This window comes from Anopheles ziemanni, chromosome 2 (genome assembly GCF_943734765.1).
Source record: "Anopheles ziemanni chromosome 2, idAnoZiCoDA_A2_x.2, whole genome shotgun sequence".
Lineage (NCBI taxonomy): Eukaryota > Metazoa > Arthropoda > Insecta > Diptera > Culicidae > Anopheles > Anopheles ziemanni.
In genome coordinates, this window is record NC_080705.1 from 13,650,533 (window position 1) to 13,675,343 (window position 24,811).

The following is a 24,811-nucleotide window of genomic DNA, read 5'->3' on the forward strand; positions in this document are numbered from 1 at the left end:
CTTTGGGGGGGGAAAGTGGGGGAAAACTTTTCAAATATAAAATGAAATCCATTATATTATGATTTATCTGTTGTCATCGGCGGAACGAATATGGAGCGTGCCTGCAGCCAGCCAGCCAGCACCCGCGCGGAAACCTTCCTCCCCCCTCAGCTGACAAAGCCTGTTGGGAAATTTCAGTTGATGGAAGAAAAAACTGAGCCGTGAAGGAGAGCAGGTTGGACGTGAAAAAGCATGAACCCCACCAAAGTTTCGTATTCTGCAAAGCCGTTGGCTCTCAAATTCTAAATTGGGCTTTCGGCTGGCTTAGGAGCAGCAGTATGTGATTGCAAAAATGAGCCGCTGGAAGGAAAGGTAAATAAAGCAAAACCAAGCGGCAAGCAACGACGACGATGATTTTGTGTCGGGCCCGCTTTCTTCCGTCCCCGAGGTTGGGCGTGGAGTTGTAAAGTTTTTCCTTAATCTATCCCATCACCACCACCCGTGCTTGTTTGTTGGCTAAACCGAAGCATATTACTTTGTTGTAGCGTGGTTTTGTTTGAGCTGCTGCGCGTTGCAACGTTAGGTTAATATTTTTCGCAATGTAGGCGGTACGGAAACATATCCTGGGGGTGGGAGAGTGTGAGGGGTTGGGAAAACGAATTATATACTTTTAATATGCAGTGCCAATGGAAGCTTGACACGACACAGGGATGCGCACCCGGGAGCCTCCATCTTTACACGCGGGGTGACACGAAGCCTGAAATCAACACGACAAAAATCCGGAGGAACGCTAGTAAAACATGCCACAGACAAGAGGTCGGGGAAGGGAAAGGGTTTCGCCAGTTGGCCCTGCAGTTATACACTAACTTCCTCGCAGGACTGAGTATGAGTTAGAAAATAAAAACTGAAGTGGAAACTTGAGGAGCGTGTCACTCCTGCGGTACAAAAGGGGGATAAAGTTAGGCATAGTTAAGCTTGGAGGTTAGAAACAAAAAAGCTGTTGGTGGTGGTCGTTGTTGTTGTTGTCGTATGGAATTTGTCCAAGGGAAGCACAGGTGGCAAATTGAATGTACCTGGAGGGTTAGAAGTTAGTCTCGTCACGGCCTCCGTTAGCGGCGGATAGTTTGGTTAAGACTGTCGTCAGCTTTGGGACTTCCGCGCACCCGACACGGTGTATCAATTCACCCGGAAATCTGTGCCCACGGTTGGGACAGGGATTGAACCCAACACGGAAGGATATTTTACCAAGGAAAAACCAAGCGTAAAACGAAAAACAAAGCCCCTCAACAAAATGGCATCTCCAGCATCCTTGGCTAGCTATGAGAGTGATAACAGCGAAGTATGGGTTGTGGTGTTGTGTTTTTTATTTTTATCGAGGAAAACATTTTCCCCACCATGTGTGGTGCGGGCGGTTCGTGAATCTGTGCGTTTCTGTGTGTGTGTGACACTGTTTTCGTTTTCTTTTCTCCCGCGACTTCAGCACCGGATTTCCTCGATGCAGAAGCTCGGCAAGGGGGAACCGGTCGACAACGATGAGTTCGACACGTGGATGAAGTCGAAGCAGCTGCTCAAGCCGGACGACCAGCTCGACCTCACCGAGGCCGAGCTCGGCGAGGAGATCCCGAAGCTGCTGTCGACGGAGAATCGCCATCTGCCGCGCAACCTGGTCGTGTACGACTTCCGCGAGGGTGCGTTTCTGCCGGTGCCGCCGCCGGAAAACACCATCACGCTGCTGGAGTTCGAGGGCACCTCCATCCACAAGGACACGGACGAGGCGAAGGAGCAGATCTCGCGCAAAGGAACCGACGGTAACGATCGGAAGCGTGTTTCTCGATTTCGATTTTCCCCCACCCCACCCACCGTGCCCTTTTTCTTTCTTTTTCCACCCACTCCGGTATTCCTTTAATATCCCAATTTTCTCACATTTGTTCAATTTTTTGGTCATTATGGAAGTTTCCTTTTGTGCATCTCGCTTCGAGGTTGCGCTATGTTTCGGTGTTGTTTTCACATCGGAAAATGAAAACATCCAGAACTTATAAGATAGCATAGCCTTTTCTTTAACGCTGTTTCGGAACCTTTTCAAGTGCGCTCTTGAGTGAAAATTGTATGACTAAAAAAAAGGGGAAAAAGTTAATCGTTCAATCTTGCCAGCTATCTTTTTTGGATGCAATTTCTCACTTTTTCCTGTGCATGGTTATTCTTTTAATTCTTCCAAAATACGGCATGATATCTCAGTTGTTTCTCTACATACGTTTGTTATCATTTCCATTTGTATAGATGAGCCTTGCCCCTTCAAGCATGTACATTGATAGCAATTACCAGCGCGATGAGATAAAATTTCGCGTCTCTATCAACAATAAATAAATAAAATCTTAACACATTCTCTAGCGTGTTGCATAGAAAAGGATCTCCAGCAATAGAGAAAGTCTTGTATAAATACGACCGTTATCTAAAAATATTTCCTAGTCAAATTTTACATTGGGAATTTTGTGTATATATTAACTTATTTGTTTCTTTATTCATGAGTTTGTAATTACTCACTCTTTCGTTAGTTAATCGTTCAAACAGCGATGCATTTAAAACGTAATTTATCTAATTGATGCCAATTGGAAAAGGAATGTTTTGTTTTCTTCAAATGGTTTTGGACCGTTTTTTGTGTTTCCAAAAGACTTTCTCTGGTGTACCACTAGCGTTAGCTATCTTATCGTTTAGATTTTCACTTTCTCACCCGAATTAATCAATTTCCCACACGTTCACACCAAACTGCGACTCTTTACATCTTTCTCACCCCGAAAAACTCACACTTTTTAAAACTGCATGAAACTGCAACACTGAAACCTCATATACGAAAAAAACAAAAACACCCACCTCAATTTAACCGCGAAGAGTTAAATGTCACCCTGGACAAACCGAAGGAGTCTCTCGCCGACGACCAGGAGGAAACGAAAAAGCCCGATACACCGGAAACTGGTGACGGCGAAGAGGGTGAACGGGACGAAGGTAAACCACGAACAGTTTCTTAATCCGTAACACCCGCAAGAAAAATGTTCTTGTGTCGTTGTGTCGCTGTTACTTGTTCTTGTGCGCATTGTTTCCTTTATCTTTCCGTCTTTTCTGTCTCTATCGCTGTTAAATGTTTTTCCTGTTCTGTCATTTAGAATCGGTTTAGTTGTTTAGCTTAGTAACTTAGAGTTGGATTTTGATACGTACTTTTTCATGCAACTGCATCAATCTCGTTCGTAGAAGAAGTTGTTCATTAAACGCACAAGTGCAGTACTGATATTTCAATGTTCGGTATAGATTAAACATATTGTAGTTTGAATAGTATTCCCAATTTATTGATTTTCGTAAATTATTCGTTATTTTCTATAAATTTTGTTTCTTGCAGCATTGTTTGCTGTAAATGTGCTGAACAAAACATGTAATGTAAAAATTTGAGCCTATGGTAATTTAAGTATATTTTCAACAGCACAAAGTGTACATAAATAACATTGCCAGTTTGCTGAAACCTTTAATAATATTTTAAAATTGTAAATGATTAACTGTTTATTCGAATTAGATACATTGAAAGGAATGAAACGTTGGTAATGCTCTGCATCTAGTTGAGTCTACTTCATGTGAACCATCCCATCCAATCGAATTGCTTTTGTTCAGCACAATCAGAATCGTTTCCTGTTTTCAGGTATCCTGCTGGTAGTGACGCTACCGTCCCAGCTTTCTGTAGCTGCTACTACCGTTTTTATCTCTCTTTTACGCTGAGTACGGCCTAGGAGTTGCTTACTTGTATTGAGATGTGTGTATTCTTAAGCTGGGTTTAGCGGGGAAGGATCCAAAGAAAGTTGTGCTGCTCAACCGATTGCATCGCTTCGAGCATGAAAGTAACGTTTTTCCATGTGCTGTGTTTCCTTTCATGGTTCGCTTTTAGATGAGGCCGACGCTGAGGGCGAAGGGCAGGAGCAAGAAGAAGAGGTACAGGCTCCACAGGAGGAGGAAGCACCGAAGAAGAAGCTAACGAACCAGTTCAACTTCTGCGAACGGGCCGCGCTGACGATTGCAAATCCATCGCGGGTATGTGTCGGTTTAAGTTGGTGGAGTCTAGCATTATCCTGTCGTTAATGGGGAAAAGATTTACGCAAAAATTCTTCCGATATATCGCTTTTTGCAGTCGGTCGACACGCAAACCATACCCCCGCCGAGGTCCACCTTCGGGGCGAGCGTCCTCCAGTGGGTGATCTACGATTCGTACATCGCCGATTACGCGCAGCAGCAGCGCGAGAAGGAGCGGGAGAAGGAGAAGAAACCGGGCCTGCAGCGGAGGGACGAGAAGACGCGCAAGGACGAGAAGGCGAAGCAGGCGGAGGAGTTCAACAAGCGCTATCTGCAGGCCTGCCAGATCATCGAGCGGATGGTTAACCAGAACATCTACGACGAGATCGCCCAGGACTACCGCTACTGGGAGGATCCGTCGGACGAGTTCCGCGAGGAGGAGGGCACGCTGCTTCCGCTGTGGAAGTTTTCCTACGAGCGCACCAAGAAGATGTGCGTCACCGATCTGTGCTTCAACACGCTGTACTACGATCTGTTTGCCGTTTGCTTCGGAACGCGTGAGTATTTCACATCAGATGGGGTTTTCAAAAATTTATTACCTTTCATGTGAACTGAAAGCTATCAGTAAAGGTTTTTTTAAAACTTCAGTTTTTTCACTCTCATCACCTTTTTTTTATCGGAATCACTTCACAAAACTAGTGAGTTAATTTTGCAATTTAAAAAATCTCCTTCAGTTCTAACGAGGTTGGGTTTCCATATTTTTTAAAGCTGATCAGAGGTAATATTTAATATTTAACTACAAATTATGTTTATTTCAAAAAGAGACGGTCGCTTACGAAAAGTTTATAGGTTTGTTTTACAGTTATTGGGATTGAGTATAAAATTGGGAAAATTTACATTAAATTTGGTTGGATATTTTTATGAAGTTTGTGTGTAATGTTTTGTTTGAAACAAAATTTTACCAAAGACGTACAAAATTCCACCCATTAGTCTGTCTTATATATGAAAATTGAATTTATATTCCAGTTAACAAACTGAATTTATGAATTGAGCTTCGAAATTAATGTTCAATTTCCTCCTAATGTGAAACACCCAGTAAATCTTTACAGAAGATGTAATAAAATCGCAAACCGTATAACTCCAATCAAAGCATAAGTTACAGTTGAATATTTCATTCCCTTCGGTTGATCAAACCGGAACGACTCTCATCGCATCTTCACCTGTTCATTCTCGGATGGATTCCTGCTGCCGAGGAGTACTGCTCGCAAATTGACGACATGGAATCAATAAAATTGAAATTGATTGAAATGATCCTCGTTGTTCGACGGCGAGCGAAGGCTTCCAGCAAACCGAATTGCAGGACCTCACGGTACCGGGAAGCAACGACATGCTCCAGGGAACTATGACGAGCGGGACGTGACAAACGTTTTTTATGTGTGTATGTGTGTGTGTCACACTAACGGTCGGTGTCGTTGCGCTTCGTCCTTGTTAGAGCACCGCAGCGACGACACTGCGACAATGTTTCCACTTCCCCACCCCATCCATCGGTCGTCTCCGGGCGAAAGTTCACTTTCTTGACCTCCGGCAGAGTTTTGGGTGGCTTCCGTGCTTCCGCTCCCGACGCGTGGCGTTTTGTGTGCAGCGTCGCTACATCGATTGGTGGCCGCAAACATTGGTATGCATGCCTCCGGTTTGGTTCCGTTATTTATGACTTCATTACGTGCTGCGGAAGTTTTGATGTTCCCTCCGGCCACCGACGGCTTCGTCCCGAAGTCGACGCACGGCGCAAGAAATCTATCCAAGCGCCAGTCAAGGCGGGCGACTAGTGGCGGAGGTAAAAGGGAGCGGGAAAAGGAAAAAGTTCCTCTCGAATGGTATAGGTCAGGGCGAGCGGACACTTTGCCGGTCGGGTGGCGAAAGCGGGATAATCAATGGAGCAAGCCGTTACCGCCGGCTGTGGATATTAATTGAGAGATATGTTTGTGTTCATTTCGGTTGAAGTTAACGGACAGGCCCCAGGTTGATTTACGGTTGGGAATGCGCGCCGATAACGGTCCGGCGTCCGGTTCGAACCTGAGAATGTATAAAGCACCATGCGCCTCCATCGATGTTTGCATGGTAATTTCCTTCCTTGCAGCCTACCCAAATCGAGCTGTTGGATCCAATAAATCGTGATTGATGAATGGAGGTTCCATTATGCTGAGCAAACATAAAGATGTATGGCTAAGCATAAGGAAGTATCGGGTGGGAATGTTGTAAGTTAAGTATGTGTTAATTAAATACAGTGTGGCCACTGAGGTTTTGTTGTGTTTGACTCATCCACCTTTTTGAGATATCAATCTTATCAACATAAAGCTACACATTTATGCATTTATGCTGTTTAGTTATCAAAATACTGTTAACAATTATATTCTAATCATTATTGATACAGTACATAAATATAGAGTTCGGTATATTTTTGGGAGCTTCCTTATATTTTGTTTCTTAATTTTTAGTGTCAAGTTCACAAACGTCTCAATTGTAATTGGGATTTTATGAACTTTTTTATTTTAATGAACTAGATAAAAATTATCACATAGCTTTTTTTTCGTTTCGTTGATAAATGCAGTTAATAATATAAAATTAGAAGATCTTGTCCAGTTCACTTTAAGTCCTTCTGAGTTATATAAAGTATGTAAACCTCCGAATTTATTATAATATCAAGACTGGGAATGAAAAATTATTTAGTTATAAGTAAGTGAAGTTAAAACATTTTACAAAACGACAAAGCACAATCAAAGCGTATAATCGAAAAACAAGAATCTGCTGGTAAACTTTTCAGAACGGCTGCTGTTCATTTGGTTGAATTTACTTTGATTTACTGTTTATGAATCACAAAAACACGCTCCCTCGGGGCAGCTTGATCATGGCGCTTCAGGAGATATTTATTTCCTTCGCTCTTGCTGTTGAAAGTAAATCATAAAATCAAGATTCCTTTACAATCCATTAAATCGTTACCACCGGGCGACGGAATGCCACTCCGAAATGTCTCAAAAAAACGCTAGAGACGGGGTCGAGGTCGGGGTGTCGGGGGGGGAGAGAGAAATGAATGAGATCTGTTGGCCGTTTGCCTGTCGGCCGTGTGTTCCATGGCGGCTGGAAAACCCTCGGTACCTTACTCGGTACCTCGTGGTCGTCGTTCTTTGTCCGTTCGTCTGTCTGGACCACCGATGTTCAACCCTTTTTCACACCGGCACTGGAGCTGCGGTCGTAAAAAAGACACTCCTGAGTACTGCGCGCTCGGTTTCGGCCCCATCCGGTGTTGCCGGTGGTTTCATTTCCTCTCGCATTCCAACCGGAAGGCTCCCTGCAGCCGAAAAATCGCTCACCGTGTCGAATGGTTCGTTCGTTCGCTCGCTTTAGAACAACCCCGGGGTGGAGTTCTCATTCCCGTCCCGGGGGGAAACCTGACAGAGGGTTGGGTAGGCGGGCAATAAAATTGCAGTAAAATCAAAATTAATACTGCCTGCCCCGTTTTATGACATTTTGCACACATTTCTACTCGTTCGCGATCGGCTTGCGGACGATGGGATGCGGACCGGAACGAAGAACACATTGTTCCCGGTTTTGGGAACCGGGGACCCTCGAGCGGTTACAAATGGTGGGTGGATTATTAAATTAAACTACTCGAACTGGGTTTGGGTGGGTGGAATTTTGGGTCGCGTTATTGACGGAGTCGATATTGTTTGAGTGCAGGCAGCGAAGCTGCACCGGAAATACATATACGATAAACCGCCGTTGAAATGCATACATATGTTGTTGTGAAATGTTTACTATTAATATATTTTCATTTTTCCTGGTAATCAATAAATAATCTAAACAGATAATATATTGATATACCCAAACACTATTTACATTATTTAATTTATGGTTTTAAAATGCAACCGCATTTTTGGGTATTATAATTTATAATCAAGCATTTACTTTGTACGATTATGTTATAAATTATACGTTTATCTTATAATATTCATATTACTTTTTCAGTGGATTTTATGAAACAGAACGCCGAGGGAGCCGTTTGTTTGTTCACGATAAAAAATCCCTCCTTTCCGGATTACCGAAGTGAGTAAACATTAAAATAGTAAATAGTCTCTGTGGTGGAAGTAAATGCTAATATTCTCTTTTCTTACCTTAATTTCAGTTGCCACCGAAAGTGGTGCCATGTGCTGCGACATCCATCCCAAGTACCCGTACCTGATAGCGATCGGGCTGTACGATGGCAACGTCATCGTGTACAACCTGCAGGTCGGGACGAAGGATCCGGTCTACATTTCGCACGGCGTCAACGGCAAGCACGCGGAGTGCGTGTGGGAAATCAAGTGGGGCCCGGACATGCAGGACGGGGAAATTAACTTCTTTTCGGTGTCGGGCGACGGCAAGGTGTTCAACTGGGTGCTGATGCAGAACAAGCTCGCTATCACGACGATCATCTCGCTGTTTCTCGAGCTGGACCACGTGAGCGGCCCGGATGGCAGCACGCTCCGGCTGAAGGGTTGCGGTACCTGCATGGTGTTTCACCCGCACAATCCGGAAATCTTTCTCGTCGGCACCGAGGAGGGCTACATCTTCAAGTGCAGCACGGCGTACAGTTCGAAGTAGGTGTGGGAGATGGATCCCTCATCGGGTGGTGTTTGTGACACTCCTGGAGGACCATTATTGGGATCAATTTGATACTCGCGAGAATAAAAATCCCTCATCTGTTTACCTTCTCCTCCGTAGGTATCTAATGACGTACTATGCGCACTACTTGCCCGTCCACCGGATGGACTACAACAAGTTCAACTCGAATATCTTCGCTTCCTGCAGCGGTGACTGGCGGGTGAAGATATGGGAGGACATGCGCCCGTAAGTATTGGCTCGTTCCTTGTTGCCTTCAATGCGATAAAGCTGTCCGCAAGAGGCAAAATCCACTCAACAGTTCCACGCTTACTTATACGATGGCTGTTTTCCGTATTTCCCAGCGAACCACTGTTCATATTCGATCTCGGCTCGTCGGTCGGGGACGTCAAGTGGGCGCCGTACTCGAGCACCGTCTTCGCCGCCGTCACCACCGAGGGCAAGGTGTTCGTCTTCGACCTGAACGTGAACAAGTACAAGGCCATCTGCACCCAGGCGATCGTTTCCAAGCGCAAGAACAAGCTCTCCCGGCTGGCGTTCAATCAGAAGCTACCGTTTATCATCGTCGGTGATGATAAGTGAGTATTGGGGAAGGTGGGTGGGTAATGGTGGGTGAGCTCATGGTGTTTCGATGGTTCGATTGGACGTCTGAATGCCTGCAAGCACTCTTCGGCGGCGGATTTCACAAGCTATCGAGAGTTTTTGGTTCAACGAATTCATGGTGAACACTTTTTCGGTTGTTTCGTTTTCCTGCGAGCTCTTGAATATTTGATTTTGTGCTTCGATATCGGGCCCGTTGCCTTTGGTGGTGGTGGTGGTGGACCCAAGACCCGAGAACACTTTTGCCCAATTCCGACTAACCGGGAGACACTGACTCAAGGGTGGCTGGGAAGTTGTTCGGTCGACGTTTTCTCGCACATGTTTGGGACGTCGGGTTGGTGTGTCGGTATGATAATGAAAGGGGCAGGAAACGCCGGGAATCGATTTAGATGTCGGAGATTTGTTCATAAAGTTGTACATACTACCAAATTATGCATTTCCAAGCTTATGATGCTTGGAAAGGAATTGATGTTTAACCAAAATACTTTGTTCGGAATTGTTAAATGGATGGAGTCACATTTTTAAGTTTCTTGTTTCATTGCTTAGCAATCTCAAACCAATATTCAAACTATACAACACAATAAGTGTAAAAATATGTTCTGCTTTGTTAACATGTTTTTACTTAACATCCAAAGATAAGGCTAACTTCTTGGAAGATTTAAAACTATTAAGTTTTAGTACGGCGATCAACAACTTGAACAAATGACGTACACGTGTACGTTCGGTTTGACTTAAAAATTAAAATAACTACTTAATTGATCAATCCTTACGGGACACGAAGCCGGCACTCGAAACATACATTATCGTGCCTGGCGTGTGACGATAATTATGATTGAACATTATTGCTCTCCCAGCAAGTCCTACCGGGACGAAGCGCTTTTGTTGCTGATAAATTCACTTTGCGAATAATTGATAAACGTAATCCTCTTACCACCACTACGTACCGGCGCGCAAACGGTCAAATGGAGGGGGTTTAGTTTCGTTGGTGTGAGCGGGACGGGCAGTTAAGAAACCCAACCCTAGCTCCACCCCTCCGCCCCCCACTATCACTGCTGCTCATTTCAAGGTTCACTGTTCCTGGGGACCATTTATCAAATCCTTTAATTAAACGGTTAACGATGATTGATGTTTAAGCTTTTTCGGGTTGATTTCCCTCCCGGTGCGATAGGTTGTTTATAGGCGGGTTTCGGGACGGTTGTCGCCATACTTCTTATCCCGGTGACGGTGTGGTGAAGCGCGTGCCGGAATTGAGAATGTCTGAAGACGCTAGGTTAAATATGAGCTCGAGTTTGTTGACGCTGACGAGTGGTTTAGTAAGTGGATTACGGTTGTGTCTGTTGTTGTTTCAATTGAGTGTTAGGTTGATTCATGTAAGACGGAGGGCGGTGTTTTTAAGCGACTTTCAATGACACTTTATGTGTAACAATTTATAGACCATTTGACCGTATAGACTCGTATATAAAGTTGCCAAAATTAGTTATGAAAAGTATAAGTAATTAAAAATAAATTATTCTAAACCAGCAAATAATACTATGGAAAACCGTAAACCATTATTCATGAGCGTGTCTCCCGACCCGCTCTATTAAACCCAATTCGATTCCATTTGGGAGTTGGAGCTAAATTATTTTCCTAATGAAAATTCATTTTTGGGTCGCCTTTTGCCCAATTGTTTTATTTCTGTTTATCGTTTTTTCGCCGTGTTACCATTTCGGGGTAAGGCGTTGGTGCGTTGGCCTCGTGCGTTCGTCGGAAGAAATATTAACATTCATTTATCATGTTTAGGGGATCGGAACCTCCTTGGGCCGAGGAAGGAGAAACACTCCGAACAGCGATCCACAAGTAGAAACATAATTTGGCGTTGATGTTTTCGCTCGCTAGCCTCAAATTAATGGTGGCTGGTAGGAACATTTCTTTCAATTACACGCCGACCTCCGCCTATTCAACACATTCGGGATTCGGGTATCGTCGTCGTTCGATGGGATTGTGTATAATTTGTAACCTTCCTTCGGTTTCCACGCTTTTACCCCCCCCTCTCGGGACCGCTTTTCTCAACAACTGTTTCATTTGTTTTTTTTTACTTTTCTTCTTTCTTCCACCAGAGGGACGACCATTACGCTGAAGCTTTCGCCGAACCTGCGCGTCAAGACGAAGATGGGCAAGAAGGCGGGCGTCGTCGATCCGCAGCTGCTGGAAAGCCAGAAGCTGGACCGCCTGCTGTCGCTCGTCCGCGAGCTGCCGGAAGGGGAAACGGTCAAGGAAACCGTCTCGACGGTGGCGTCGAACTAAAAGACGTCGCAGCCAAAAGCGAATTGAATCCCACGGATGCCACGCGGATGGCCCGGGCACGATGTTTTTAGCGATAAAATGTTTCGGATATTTGTAGTGTCCCTTTTTGTTACACAGAAACGAACAATAAATTTTACGTTTTACCGCAAGATTTCAAGCTATCCTCTTGTGACGTTATGTATGTTATGTTTATTTTCAGCTTGTTTGTTTTAACCAGCTTTGACAGTAGGAATGGAGAGCTTCAGACAACGATAAGGAAATATGGAAGCGGGAAAGTGTCTTTTTACTGTTTTCTATTCAGTTGCTGTGTTTTAATTGTTTTTCACCAGTAAGCTGCTTACAGATAATTGGAGAAGTTCAGTTAACAGTTTGTAAATTGATTAAAGTTTCTTTGTAATAGATCTCAGGTATGTTTTGTTTTCGTTTTGTAATTGGAGCGCTAAGTGTGTTACACTTTCCTTTATTAGGATACCGGTTAAGGAACGAATCTGTGATGCTTTTAGTATGTCGAACACTTTTTGTAATTATGTTTTTGAGCTGAGCGTGGTACATTTCAGAGTTTTGGAATAATGTTTTTCTTTCGCTAAGCTACTTTTAATTGTCTATGTTTTACTGGAGAGGATGTGGCTTTTTTCTCTATTTCTGGTTTGTGATAGCTATTTTTCCTACAAGTTTTGCATAGGTCTACTTGAGGAGCAGATTGCCTCAAGCTATTGGAAATATCACATGGAATGTATAGTACTATCTACCAACATCCATAGCTTTTTTTTTCAAATTTGTTTTATCTTGGACATTCAACAGTTCCGGATTATCACGCTTCAGGTGTGGTTCTATCATGTGTAGATGTGTAAGCATGCTACAATTTTTTTAACTACGATACTGATAAACTAATTGACTAACTCTACAAGTACGAAGCGTTGATGGAAATATATGGATAATCCGGTGTATTTTTTTTATATTATTTCATGTTTTTCGTTCAAAGCAGTTTTATATGCTATCTTTTGCGCTTGTAAGAAGTGATGATACAGAAAATCTTTCCTACAACACTCTTGCTCCTATCGTTTTTGTATGTTATTTGACCAGATAAGATTCGATAAGGGGGATTATTTTCAATTTCATATATCACAATTTCGATTTTCCATTTATAATTTGTCGAGAACGTATTTTCGTTTGCCACCCTTTAAAATATTGTAATAAAACCAATTGATTCTACGATATTTGAGTTTCTAAATCTACTCGATAAACTAAAAGGTTTTGTGATTTCACCTTGAGAAAATCTAATAGTTAAAGAATTTCTTTAAAAATAAACGTAATGAGTTTAATACCGTTTTGTTTTACCATCATATATGCGTAATTTTCCTTTCGATAGGAAATGTAAATGTTTGCTCAATTTAACATTTAATAAGTCTCTGATTGGTGTTCTGTTTTACTCGCACGCATATACTAGCTAAATCATATTTACATTGTCATTGTCCTCAGGTGGGTGGTGTTCCACACCGTTGATATTTATTGTTGATTTAAGATTTACCTTAATTTCCTCTAGCGCTACCTACTTTCACGCAGTTTGTTCCCGCGATATTCCTGGCCCAAGCGGCCGGCCATCGGATTACTTTACATTCTTCACTTCCAGATACTCTATCACATTGTTCGGGCACATGATGGGCTTGCCGAGGAACAGCACCGTCGACATCGGGTGCAGGAACTCCACCGAGAACTTGCGCGCCTTCCAGCCGTAGAACCCGCTCGGTCGCACCAGCTCCCCGCTCGAGAGGTCGAACGGGAGCAGGTTGACCGCGATCTGGTTTGTCTTGGAAAACTGCACCCGAAAGTAGTGCCCATCGGTGGCCTTCAGCCAGTGGAACCCGGCCTCGTCGGTGTACGGTTTGGTCTGGGCTTTCCGCAGCGCCACCGACCGCTGCACGTCGTCCCCGTTGAAGCTGAGGTCGATCTCGTACGCGTCCTCGGCCAGCGTCTTCAGCTCGATCGCGTCCCGCAACGCCCGATTGTCCAGCCAGTAGCGGATGCCGACGTTCTCGAACTCGTCCACCACGTGCCGGAAGACGGCCTTCAGCTTTTCCATGCAGCAGGGTGGCGTGTGGCGTCCGAGGTACCGGTAAAACGGGCGGCCATTGTGAACCTGGCCTATGCAGCTCTTCGTCTGCTTCTCACACCCGTAGAAGGTGATTTCCGTCAGCAGCGAGATGGTCTGGTTGTTGTGCTCGTAACTCTTGACGTACTTCCGCCGGGGTGCCACGATCCCGCCCGGCCCTCCAGCCCCTCCTGCTCCACCGCCCGCCGTCAGCAGCGAGCCCCGTCCGGCGGACTTGTCGTAAAGGTAGCTCTTGCGGATCACTTTCTTCACCTGCAGACGTCGGTAGAGTGCCTTAAATTGGTCCTTGCGCACATTGCGCCGCTTCGTCTTCGTGTGGTACGAGGTGAACAGCTTGCGGCCCTCCTGGAAGGCGCCATTCAGGAGCACCTTCTGCAAAGAGAACCGGGTCAATACAATCAGCGGGAATCGTGCACACAGACGAACAAAACCAGAGAGAACAAAAATCCTTCCCACAAATTTCAGGCCACTTTTGTCCGCCCGCCGGAAGCAGTGGAAAACCGGAGACCAAATCTCATTTCCATACCGGAAGGAGGAACAATATTTCCCGACCCGACGGTAGACTCTCGATAGGAGCCAGGTGAAGCAAGATTGGGCCACCGTTCGGTATCAAGCCATCGATCGGAACGATTCGCAAACGTTTCCGGTTTTATTTGTTTCGATTTTTCTGAAATTTCTATTTGCTCCTCTTTTTTTTGTGGGTTTCTTTCGTTTTTATTCCCGGTTCTCCCTTTTCTAATAGCTGGGAAAGGTGAATCGATTGCTTTCAACAGCCCGCATGTTTCGATGCTATACCAAACCAGTATCAATGTTTGTGAAGTGGTCTGATTAAACGAACTCACCACCTCTGAACCTTGAGGGTGAAAGAGATCGGGGATTTTTTTTTTTTTTTTTTATGTGGCACGACATCCCCTAGTGGGACAAGGCCTCTCTCCGAAGAGAGTTTGTGTGACCGAAAGACGGTATATTATAGATCGGTGGTCAGCCGTTCGTAATACCGGAGGGTGCCAGACTCGAGATTCGATCCCACACCTGTGGTGTGGTGTTTCCTCGCGCTACCGCTGCTCCATGGGCACCCCCAAATCGGGGATTAGTTTTGCATATTTGATTGAACTCTACATAGGCAAATGTACCAGTAAAGAAGTTAAAATAAATATGGCATAAACACAGACAGTTGATGAAGAATATAATATGGATTTTTTTTACTTTCCATAACCATTTATTTGTGAAGTAAGTCAAAAATGTTTGTTTGAATTTAATATCAATTTAGCACTTAAAGATCTTATCACTCCCTTTAGATATTTAACGCAAACGAAATTTGAAAAAAGGTTAATGTTTATGGAAATAATAAAAATGCAAAAGAGATACGCGTTGCTTCCGTAGTAATCATTCTAATTTGAAATTAACTTCCCAATATCAGATTCCAAATTTCAATCTCATCCCGTTCTTCCGGTGCGCTGCACGCCATGAAACACATGTACTCGTTTTATTATCACATGGCAAAGTGACTCCATTCGAAGCCGGCGAAATTGCTTCATTTGCATGAGCAAAAAGCTTGCCAAATAAAAAATGGGAAGGAAAAGGACAACTAACTAGAATTTCTTGCGTGATTCCACCGGCATCGAGCATAAAGCCTCATTCTCGAGTGTGCGCTCGGCCGCGAATTGAATTGCAAACGCAATCCTCCCACCCTCCAAATACACACACACACGTCCACAACAGTGGCTTCAACGTCACGCATTCGCAATTTTGGGCTCGTCGCGCAAACGTTGGGGCAAATGAAATTCAAGTGGCTCGACGCAATTTGCTGTCGCAGTAGGCTCCTAGAGTACTAGATTTGCACGCATTGTTTCGTAGCGCAGGACAGTGTGTGAACAAAGCGATCGTTAGTGAAAATTTAATTCACGCAAAATGCTTCCTTTTTCCGGAAAATGCCTTCCTCGCCACCAGCGACCATACTCGTACGTCTTCTCGCCGGACATTGATGGACTCCGTGGGGACGTATCTGTGGGCTATGAACAATAGCTAATTATAGGTGGATGTCTGTGAATGTTCGTGTGTTAGTGTGTGTGTGTGGCGATCTTTGAATAGACTTTTTGTGACAGACCTAAAGCGGTGTAGAAAGAAAATTCTCCGTTCGTCCATCCTACACATCCTACAATCCGCTTTCAGCATTTTTGCGGAAAAAGTGAAGACCGCCCGGACGATTTTCCTATCTATTGTGCAATTTCATTCTTTCCCGTCACGAAGAAAAGCAATTGTGGAAAGCATCGGTTCCTCCGTTCTTTCGTCTTCCGCTCGACAAAAAAAAAACCAAACAAAAGCAAATTAGAAACCTCTCAAACTTGACGCTGGATAGATTTCGCTGACAAACGGGAAAAGTGAAGGGAATCCGGTGGCCTACATGAGGAAGTTTTCAAGGTTTTGGGGAAAATTGTTTGCCTTTGTGGAGTTTTTTCTCTCTTTCACTCACTCACTCATTCACTCTCTCTGTCGTGCTGGACCAACTCGTAGACACTGCCGAGCGTATTAGCAACTGTCCGTCAGACTTTTCATTACGCTTTTATTCCGGCTGCCTCGGGCAAACCCTCGAGAGGGAGGAGGTGGTTGCGTTTGGTTATTGTTGTTGTTGTTATTATTTGTCGACGAAAAATCATCCACGAGGCTGTTTTTCCATTCGAAGCCATTTTCACGACTTCGAAACCGAGAGCGCCGGTTGGCTGTTGGTTGAAAATGTTGCTTTTTGCCCTTGCTGTGGCGTTTGTTTTCCAAAGTAAATAAATACCGGGGAGACAGAAAAAAAAGGAAGGACATCGAAAACGACGGTTGCCGGAACTCGCGAATCCCAAGGCGCGCGATTGGGCGAGTGTATTTTCTTCGGAATCAACAAGATTACCGCCGAACTTTTGGGCCAACAGACGCCGGTGACGGTCGACGTCGTAAAACTCAAATATTTATCTTCATAATACCGGCCGGTACGCGTTTTTCGCCGAACCGCACAACCGTCTGGCGGGGAAAGATTTTCTCCCCCCGCCATGGGTGGATGTTTGTCCGTGCCAAAACAGGTGCCACAGCTTCCTTTCTTCGTTGCTTCCGGCACGTTACGGTACCTCGCGAGACACGCGTGCGTATGGGTTCTTTTTTTCTGCCAACAACGGAACGAACGCACAGACCGAACGCGACTAAGAAAGTTTGCAAAGGCAACTTCCTCCCGCTTTTTGGCGGAAGAAACTTTCGCCACGCCACCCGGATGATGATGTGCTATTTTTGGGGGAAATGCAAAATTGGTACACTTGACTTTTGCGCCACCCCGGCGTTAAACTCTGGCGCTCGTCAACTTTCTCGTAAGTCGCGATCATCTTCCTCGTCGTCATCGTTACGCAAAGTTATCCGGTTTTTACTCGTGACATCTCCGACACGGTGGCTGGCGGAAAATGATTCACGGAAAACGCACGCCCGAGCGTTCGCCTCAGTGAGTTTCTAAAAAAGTACCACCAATCACCGGGCGGGATAGGAAGGAACCCAGGCGATGTCAACCGCAGTTTGGATTTAAAACGAAATTATGCTAATCATGGGATTATGATTGGAAGTTGCCCAGCCACTTTTGGGCTTGCGAATGAGATGTGGAATTTCGCTCATCCAAGCAAGGCGTGGAGTCGGACAGAAAATGAAAGTGTCATAACAATTTCATTACCATTCATTTGCATTAGGTCTATGCATTTTCTCCAACTAAAATCATTTTAATGTTGTTTAGCTTACGTAGATGAATTCGAAAAACACGAATATGCCAACACCACTCCGACTCCGATGACAGCCTAAAGTTACCTAAAAGTTCGCAAGGATCTAAGAACTAAAAAAGTTAAAGCACATAAGAAAAAGTAAAGTTTTATTTTCCTGTGGTCCAAACATTCTCTTTTGTCCTCGTTTGCAACAGATTTAGCTGTTGGAACGCAAAGGCCCATTAAATTGTGCTCTACGATGCTTCCACCAAAGCTGCCATCCCAGGAATCCGCACATAAAATTCTGCCCCAAAAGAAAGGACCAGAAGTTTGTCAGCGAGTCCTCTATCCCGATCGACGAGCGTACGAGGCTTTTTGTGAGAAGAAGAAGGAATTTCTGGAGAAAAAAAAACTCTTCGAAGCATGTATCAAAAACAGCCGAAATAGTCACAGAAAGTTGGAGGAAAAAATATTTCCCCTTGAGTGGCGCTTTTCACCTGTGCGGTTTTTGGTAGGGATTTTAAATAGGGTTTCTCCAAGTTTTCTTTTCCTTTTTTCATATGTCGTTTGTCCAAGAACCTTCTATTCCGGTCTTAGGAAAATGCCCAAAAACCAGGTCACGTAATCGGTTAAGACTTTGCTCAGTTTTTGGGGGTTTTGTGTCGAACATTTCCACCGGCAAAAAGGAAAAAAAAGTGAAACAGAAACAGACCGTGTATTGATGGAATGGACAGAAAATTCCTGTTTAGAAAAAAGGGAAACCTGAACCACTTCCCCCTCCCCCCCCCCCCCCCCCCGACCTCATGGCGAATCAAGTGTGGAATTAGTTCAATTTGAAGCGAATTCTTCCGCACAACCTCAGCGTATCTCGAGTCGTTCGCTTAAACGATCCCAAAACGACTTTGAAATTCATCATTCATGACTCGTCGAGAGGGAAAATAACGAGTAAAAAAGAGAATCCAAGACCTTGAAATCAACAAAGGCACGCAGTGGTAGGGACGTCCTTCAGTTTGCTCGGCATTTGAATCTAGGGACGAAAAGAAAATGCCACCAAACAGCATGGTTCGCAAGGGAAAAGTATGAAATTTTCCGATGTGAAAAAGCGCTGGAAGCTAGGATGCGGTAAGAACCCGTAAGATGAAGTGTTCGCATAACCATTCACCAGTTGCAACCGACGTATTCTTGGCCGACTTGGGCACAATCGTTTCATTTGTCGATTCGAGGCGCATTAAGCTTACGGAATCGCTTTTCTTCCTTTACTCCGTGTGCGATGTATGTGTGTGAATTCGCTGTGTGTTCTCTCAGTTGGCTGGCTTTGGGAAACGGTTTTTCCTCACGTGAGGCAGCAGCAAAAAAGTAACGCGTTCCATTCCAAGGCGTATGATTGGTATCAAGTAAATGCGTTGGAAAAACGATGGAAAAGCGTTCGAGAGGAAAACAGGGCACTCTGTTCGGGGGGCCCGGTAGCAAATGGGTGGAAAAATACTAAATCGTCCGAAGGGTCGGCAGCCGATAAAAAGTGCTGTTTAATCGGTTTTGTTGTTCGTGAGGTCTGTCCCGTATTAATACTCTCCAAAACTTGACGTCCTTTTTCCTATCCCAGCCCGTCGATCTTTTAATTCGTTCGAGTGTTGAAAAAAAACAGGAAAAGAATATTGCCCAGTCCTGCATTCCCGGAGGACTCATAACATTTAATGACTTTACGGTTCGGTGCGAGTAATGCGAGTTGATGGTGTTTTCCTCTCCTCCTCTCACTCTCTCCGCTGATAAGGTGGTGCTTTCCAGCGTGCCGTATGCGTTTTCCAATTTCACGCACTCCAGTCCTCCCTACCTCCCTTTTCCCGCTTCCTCAACTCACGAGAGCGGGCTTTTGTGTTGCACGGGCCAAAATTGAAGGGAGGAAATGGACGGAACCAAGCTTACCGCAAACCAACGCCGCACGAACGATGCCTTACCACCACCCGGTGCGAGATGAAGTGTATGACAAATGGTTGGGAAAATGGAAGCAAAATGGGGAGGGAGAAACAAACCGCACCATGGCGTATCCGGAATCCGGCCACTTCCGGCAACAATCTTAAGGCGTAAGGCAACAACACTCGCAAAACAACGTTGGAGAAATTTCGTAACGAACGAGAAAACACCAGTGAGGGGGAAGGGAGAGAGTAAAGGCCAAAAGGAAAAACAAGTAAATCGTTTTCCGTTTCGTTTGCTTGTTGTTTTGTCCCCTTTTTTTTTGGTTGTACTGGAGATGCATGTGTGAGAGCTTTACGGCTACTACGAACCTTGACGCCAGCCAGCTTGGCCTGAATGTAGAACACGTCCGGAAAGGGGGACGATAGTGCGTCGGGCATTTCCTTCAGCAGCTCCGTCTCGACCAGGATCGCGTGCTTTTGTTTGAACTGGAAGTAAATAGAGAAAAAAAATCACAGATACACACACAGAATGAAAGACAGTGTTACTAACAGAGTTAAACACTGGGTGGAGGAAACAAAAACAGCATGAGTGACGTGAAAGTATATTTATGTACGTGTGTGTGGGTGTGTGTGTGTGAGGAGGAACGAAATGCCATACAACGAGGTCACGAACGTAGTTTCCCTCCCAAGGAAATCCTCGCACGGTGATGGAAAAATATTACCCTGAAGCAACACCTGTCCTGTCGCAACTGATTGCGGCCGAGGCTTACGTTAAATCCGACCGTGTGTCACTTGCTGATGCTAAGTGAAGACTGTTGTGTGTGCCCCTTCCCGTCCCAACATGCCGCGGCCCGGGGGAAGCCGAGAAGCCGATACATATTTTATCGCCCAAGATGGCACACACCGAACGCCTCGTTACGATGTCACCGGAGCTGAAGGCAAACCAAAATGGTCGCCATTTAGGCAATTGTTTCATGGCGTGCCTTCAGGTGTGGTAAACTCAGCAGGGAAAGCGAGGCTTATGTTTGTTAAGTAAAAGTGTATTGTGTGTGATATTTGATAGGCATTGGTTGAATAAGAATTTAAGGAATGTTTACACGCTTTTATATCTAAGAAATTAAAATCAAGATAACAAAAATATGTAAATAGCTGTTCAAATTTGTTGTTTTAACTTTTGAGGTACTTCATGTTTATCGCTTTAAAAAAGGATAGGGATGATTCATGTAAGTCATGGCGATTAATGCCAAGTAAGTTTTATGATTTCATATTTCATGTTTTTCATATTTATTTGTTAGCTGACAAAATAATTTCAATGGTAAAAACAACAATAACATTATGTGGGGAAAAATGCTTAGTTAAAATATAAACTTCTCGGAGACCATTCATCGACGATATTCGACGACCTCAAATTTTCATAGTTCAATTCTCTGACCTCTCTTTTACTGCAATAAAAATAATACTACGACATCAAATTGCTAAATTATTGCGTCTTCCTTGTGTCATTTTAAATTCTGGTACTTGATGAATGTCTGTTTGATTTAAATATTTTGTTTTAACATTTGTAATAACTTAAATTATTGTAGGGAAATCTTACCTGATTTCAAGCAAAATTAGTTTTAGATTGTTTTGTCTGTTTAATATAATTGTAGAGTTATGTAATTCACATAGTATGTATAAGAGACGCCAATGAACATATTCTATTACTATTACCTATTTCTACTTAAAAAGTGCCGGTTCATTTTAACCCACCGGGACATCTTGACACACTTTCTATTGGGCATATTACGACAATAAAGCAAATCAAAGTTAGTTCAACTATTCTACTTTCAGGTATAAGAATCGAAAAACTAAATCGATAAGGAGTTATTCTTCCCCTAATGGAGAATATCCTCCACGTTTAGAGAAAATTGATGGCATAATCCACTTTCTTAATGATTGAAAAATCTTTTCTACTTCCTTCCGCACTGTCGTGTTTTAATAGAAAAGAGACAGCGACAAATAGGTCGCTTCCGTTGCCCGGACAGGTTTTCGGGGGGTAGAATAAAAAAAAAATGAAGTCATCGTCCAACCGGGCCCGAGAGCATAGCATTGAAACTTTTCATTCCGCTTCAAGTGGCTGGGAAAGAAAAGTATAGCAGCGGAATAAAAAGGCACCAGACTCCAGTGTGCAGGCCAACCGATAAGCCATCTGCAGCGCAGCGTGCAGTGGAAAGATTGTACGGGAGGACAAAAATAAAAATGCCCTCATCGCCTGCAAGCTCGAGAAAAACGACACAAGCACCGTGGCATCGAGTGGTCGAAAGTGGCTGCACCAGATTGACGCCCGACAGGGGTACATGGGCAGGCGGTGACAACAACGGAGCTAACGCTGCCCGAACCTGAATGCTGCCATCGGGGTTGGAAAGATTGCAATCACGATTTGTGTGGAAATTAAAACATGAACAGCAAAGCAGGAGCATGAATAAAAGGAACTGGCGTGAAATGATGCATCTGTCCTTTCGACCTAATTTTTGGAGCAAAGCTTCATTCATTGAAGATCATCCGGCATTTGTGTCGGCGGTCGGTGTTGTTAAAATTAATTGTGATTTTGGTGAGCAGCGTAGCGAGAGTTGTTGGGTAACCGCACTAAGTCTTTTATAATTTTTCCTTATATCATACACTTTATGTTTAGTTGTTAGCTCTTCTTTCTTACAAGCGTTCTTGACTAAACAAGTGAACCTTTTTCTCATAAACCCACCCATCGTTCCCTACCCTCTTTTCGTGTGTGCCATTTTGTGCGCCCCTACTAGAACGAACCTTTTTATTAATTTCAACCGGTTCCGGCACCTTTCCGACGCAACGGCCCCACGTTGCGTTACCATGCGTGGCTTATCTTTTCATCAACAACAACCCGCATACAATACGCTCCACCAAAAAGGCACGCGTTTGATGCCACCGATGGCGTAGAAAGTATAATAAAATGAACCAAAACCGTATGGCGCGTTTCGAGCCGGCAAAACCGTTTTTCGCATGTCGAAAAAAAAAGCGGTGGCGCGTGTTTGCGAGCCGGTTGAAAATTATGAGCCAATAAATTTCCCTGCCAAACGATTCCTGTGCGCTTCTTATCGGGTACATTTTGATGTACGAGCTTTGGCACACGGTAGTAAAAAGTGTATCAAATTGTTTGAATTCTTTTACTGTTACTTTATTACCTTCTTTTAATTATTGAAATACAATTTGTTTTATGTTTCAAACAACCTTTACCACAGCAACGTCCATTAGAAATTCCTCCCACGAGCTGTGCGACATTATTGAGGCAAAATATTTTGCAATCTCACCGCATGCGACCGACATTCCAACGCCGGAATGCAAAACCCCAGTAATGATTCCCCCCCCCCCCCCCCCCTCTGCCTCCCACCTTTCGTCCGTGCCGGGAATGGAAATGAAGCATATTATCGGTGGATGAAAGATATATCCCACAAATCCGCACGTATTGATTCCGATTCCCCCGACGACGGAGGCGGCGGCTCCGTATCTACATTTCCATTTCTTTCGGCTCGACTCCATCAATGCTTCTTTCGGCGGAATTTGATGGAAATGAATGGTTGCCCGTAAATGAGGTTTCAAATATGCTTCCCTTTGCCACCCAAACCTCTTTCGTGGCCTCTCTCGTGGCCCAACATTTGCGTCATCCATATTGATGAGCTGCCGGGGGAATTCGTAATGGCGCCCCATTTCCTCCACGGTGCGGGTAACGAAATAACTATAATGAGTGACAGCGAGCGAGCGGATCGGGAATCCTGGGAGTTCCTCGGGGGTGATTAATGTGTGCCAATTACCATGTCGCAATTATCCGTCTCGTTGCCGGTCACGTACTCGAGCGTCCAGTTGGGCAGATCGAGCTGAATCTGGACACAGTTGGCGCTGGCGGGTTTCGCGTTGGCCGCCCCGAACGGAACCGCCACGATGCGCCGCTCCGGCTTCCGGTTCACATCGAACGGGAGGGCCAGATGGGGCGCCGGTGGGGGTGGTGGTTGGTGGTGCAGCGGTGATGGGGGTTGCCCCGGCTGGTGGAAGGCCGACTGCTCGTTCCGCAGCCGGTAGGCGTTTTGCTTCAGCAGCAGGTGCTGATGTTGCTGAAGCAGTAGCTCGTCGCTCGATGGTGTGTCGATTTCGTGCAGCATTCGCGAGAGGAGTCCACGCCCGGTTAGACGCACACTGTCCGGCATGAAGAGGACGTACCGGGTGCGGACGTGCAGGATGGGGAAGGTGTCGCGCAGCGATTTGGTGACGTCGTACGCCAGGTTGAAGAAGCGCACGTTGCTACCCTTCTCGAACCAACCGGCACCGAGTTTGGCTCCGGTGCTTTGGTTGCCGGCGCGCTGCTGACCGGTGCCGGTGGACGCGGATGCCACGTTGAAGATGTCCAGCGGGGGGTAGGGTAGTTCCGGGGCGATTACGAACACGTTCACACCCGGGATGAGGCTCGTGACGCTCCCGATCGACTGCAGTAGATCGTTGTCGAAGTCGTAAAAGTCACGGAACACGAACGTGATGCTCTTGCGCAGGTACCCGTTCGTCAGCTGAACCCGGTCCCGGCCGGGGAGACCACTGTTGGGCCCCGGAGGTGGTGGTGGTGGTTGTGCGGCATCCGAATCCGTTGGACGTAGCAAGCGCAACCGGTTCAACGTCGCTCCGCCCGGGTCTCCTATCCGGTACGAGCTTTCGTAGCTCACGAGCGGAATCGAATCGGGTGCCGGACCGGAACGGCGCAACACCGAGTGGGAGCCGGCACGGGAGCCAGCACCACCGAGCGTTTCCGCCAGGTAGTGGCCACTGGTGAGGAAGTACTTCCACGAGTAGTAGAACACGATCAGGTTGAAGCAGATCATAAAGAAAATAAACAGCTTCCCGTACTTCATGCGCATGTTTTTTGCTTTCATGGGTAAAGCTGGCGCGCGTACCGATCAGGCTAATGTGCTAATATACACTACTTCCGGTGGTATTCTTCTAACACATTTCCACCCCGGGGGGTAGGTCACATCTTCCTCACCACGCACTCATAAAAACATGATTAGCAATCTCACCGTTAGATACTGTTCCCCTTAGGAGACTTCCCTTTTTTTATACTTGCCGTTGTTTGCCTTCCCCACACACGCACGCACACGCCGTTGCTTATTTTACCCTTCAGCGAGGGTGATGCAAAGGGCAGGGCAAATGGCCATCCACTTTTTATTCACCTACACCCTTTTGATACCAGCACCGTTGCTCTTCACCGCAGCGACCTATCACAGCATTCATCGCACGTCAGGGAAATGCAACCCACAACGAGCCGGGGCAAAAGAGGGGACTAAGCACTAGATACACACAAACACACGCACACACGCGCACACTTGGTGCTTCAAAGGGACACGGAGGGATTTATTTGCCGACAGGGAAATGCTGCTCGCTCACATGGTAATCGAATTATTTTCATCAAGAGAGTGTCCTTTTGTACTGTCCGGTTGCTCGTTCGCAGCGAA

General features: G+C 45.2%; 2 protein-coding genes across 2 annotated transcripts; one reads left to right on the forward strand and one right to left on the reverse strand.

Annotated features, from left to right (window-relative positions):
• Positions 1-1,270: 1,270 nt before the first annotated feature.
• LOC131281561 (dynein intermediate chain 2, ciliary) lies at positions 1,271-11,568 on the forward strand. Its single transcript, XM_058310903.1, has 10 exons — positions 1,271-1,318; positions 1,460-1,787; positions 2,866-2,979; positions 3,905-4,047; positions 4,145-4,583; positions 8,050-8,127; positions 8,207-8,660; positions 8,785-8,910; positions 9,027-9,260; positions 11,382-11,568. The coding sequence occupies exons 1-10, from the start codon at positions 1,271-1,273 to the stop codon at positions 11,566-11,568; spliced, it is 2,151 nt and encodes a 716-aa protein (XP_058166886.1).
• Positions 11,569-13,174: 1,606 nt separating this feature from the next.
• Positions 13,175-24,232, reverse strand: LOC131281723 (ribitol 5-phosphate transferase FKRP). Its single transcript, XM_058311070.1, has 4 exons — positions 23,395-24,232; positions 23,129-23,304; positions 19,680-19,796; positions 13,175-14,050 (listed from the first exon to the last, which is right to left on the reverse strand). Exons 1-4 carry the CDS (start codon positions 24,230-24,232, stop codon positions 13,175-13,177), a joined length of 2,007 nt encoding a protein of 668 aa, XP_058167053.1.
• Positions 24,233-24,811: the final 579 nt, after the last annotated feature.

Excerpts from the sequence above, each read along its gene's own strand:
- LOC131281723 (XM_058311070.1), bottom strand. The coding sequence starts at position 24,232 with ATGAAAGCAAAAAACATGCGCATGAAGTACGGGAAGCTGTTTATTTTC. Across the intron at positions 23,305-23,394 it reads CCTGCTGCTGAAGCAAAACG|CCCATCTGGCCCTCCCGTTC; the intron begins CCTACCGGCTGC and ends CCCCACCGGCGC. Across the intron at positions 19,797-23,128 it reads AGACGGATAATTGCGACATG|TTCAAACAAAAGCACGCGAT; the intron begins GTAATTGGCACA and ends ATTTACTTCCAG.
- LOC131281561 (XM_058310903.1), top strand. The coding sequence starts at position 1,271 with ATGGCATCTCCAGCATCCTTGGCTAGCTATGAGAGTGATAACAGCGAA. Across the intron at positions 4,584-8,049 it reads TGCCGTTTGCTTCGGAACGC|TGGATTTTATGAAACAGAAC; the intron begins GTGAGTATTTCA and ends TTACTTTTTCAG. Across the intron at positions 8,911-9,026 it reads ATATGGGAGGACATGCGCCC|CGAACCACTGTTCATATTCG; the intron begins GTAAGTATTGGC and ends CGTATTTCCCAG.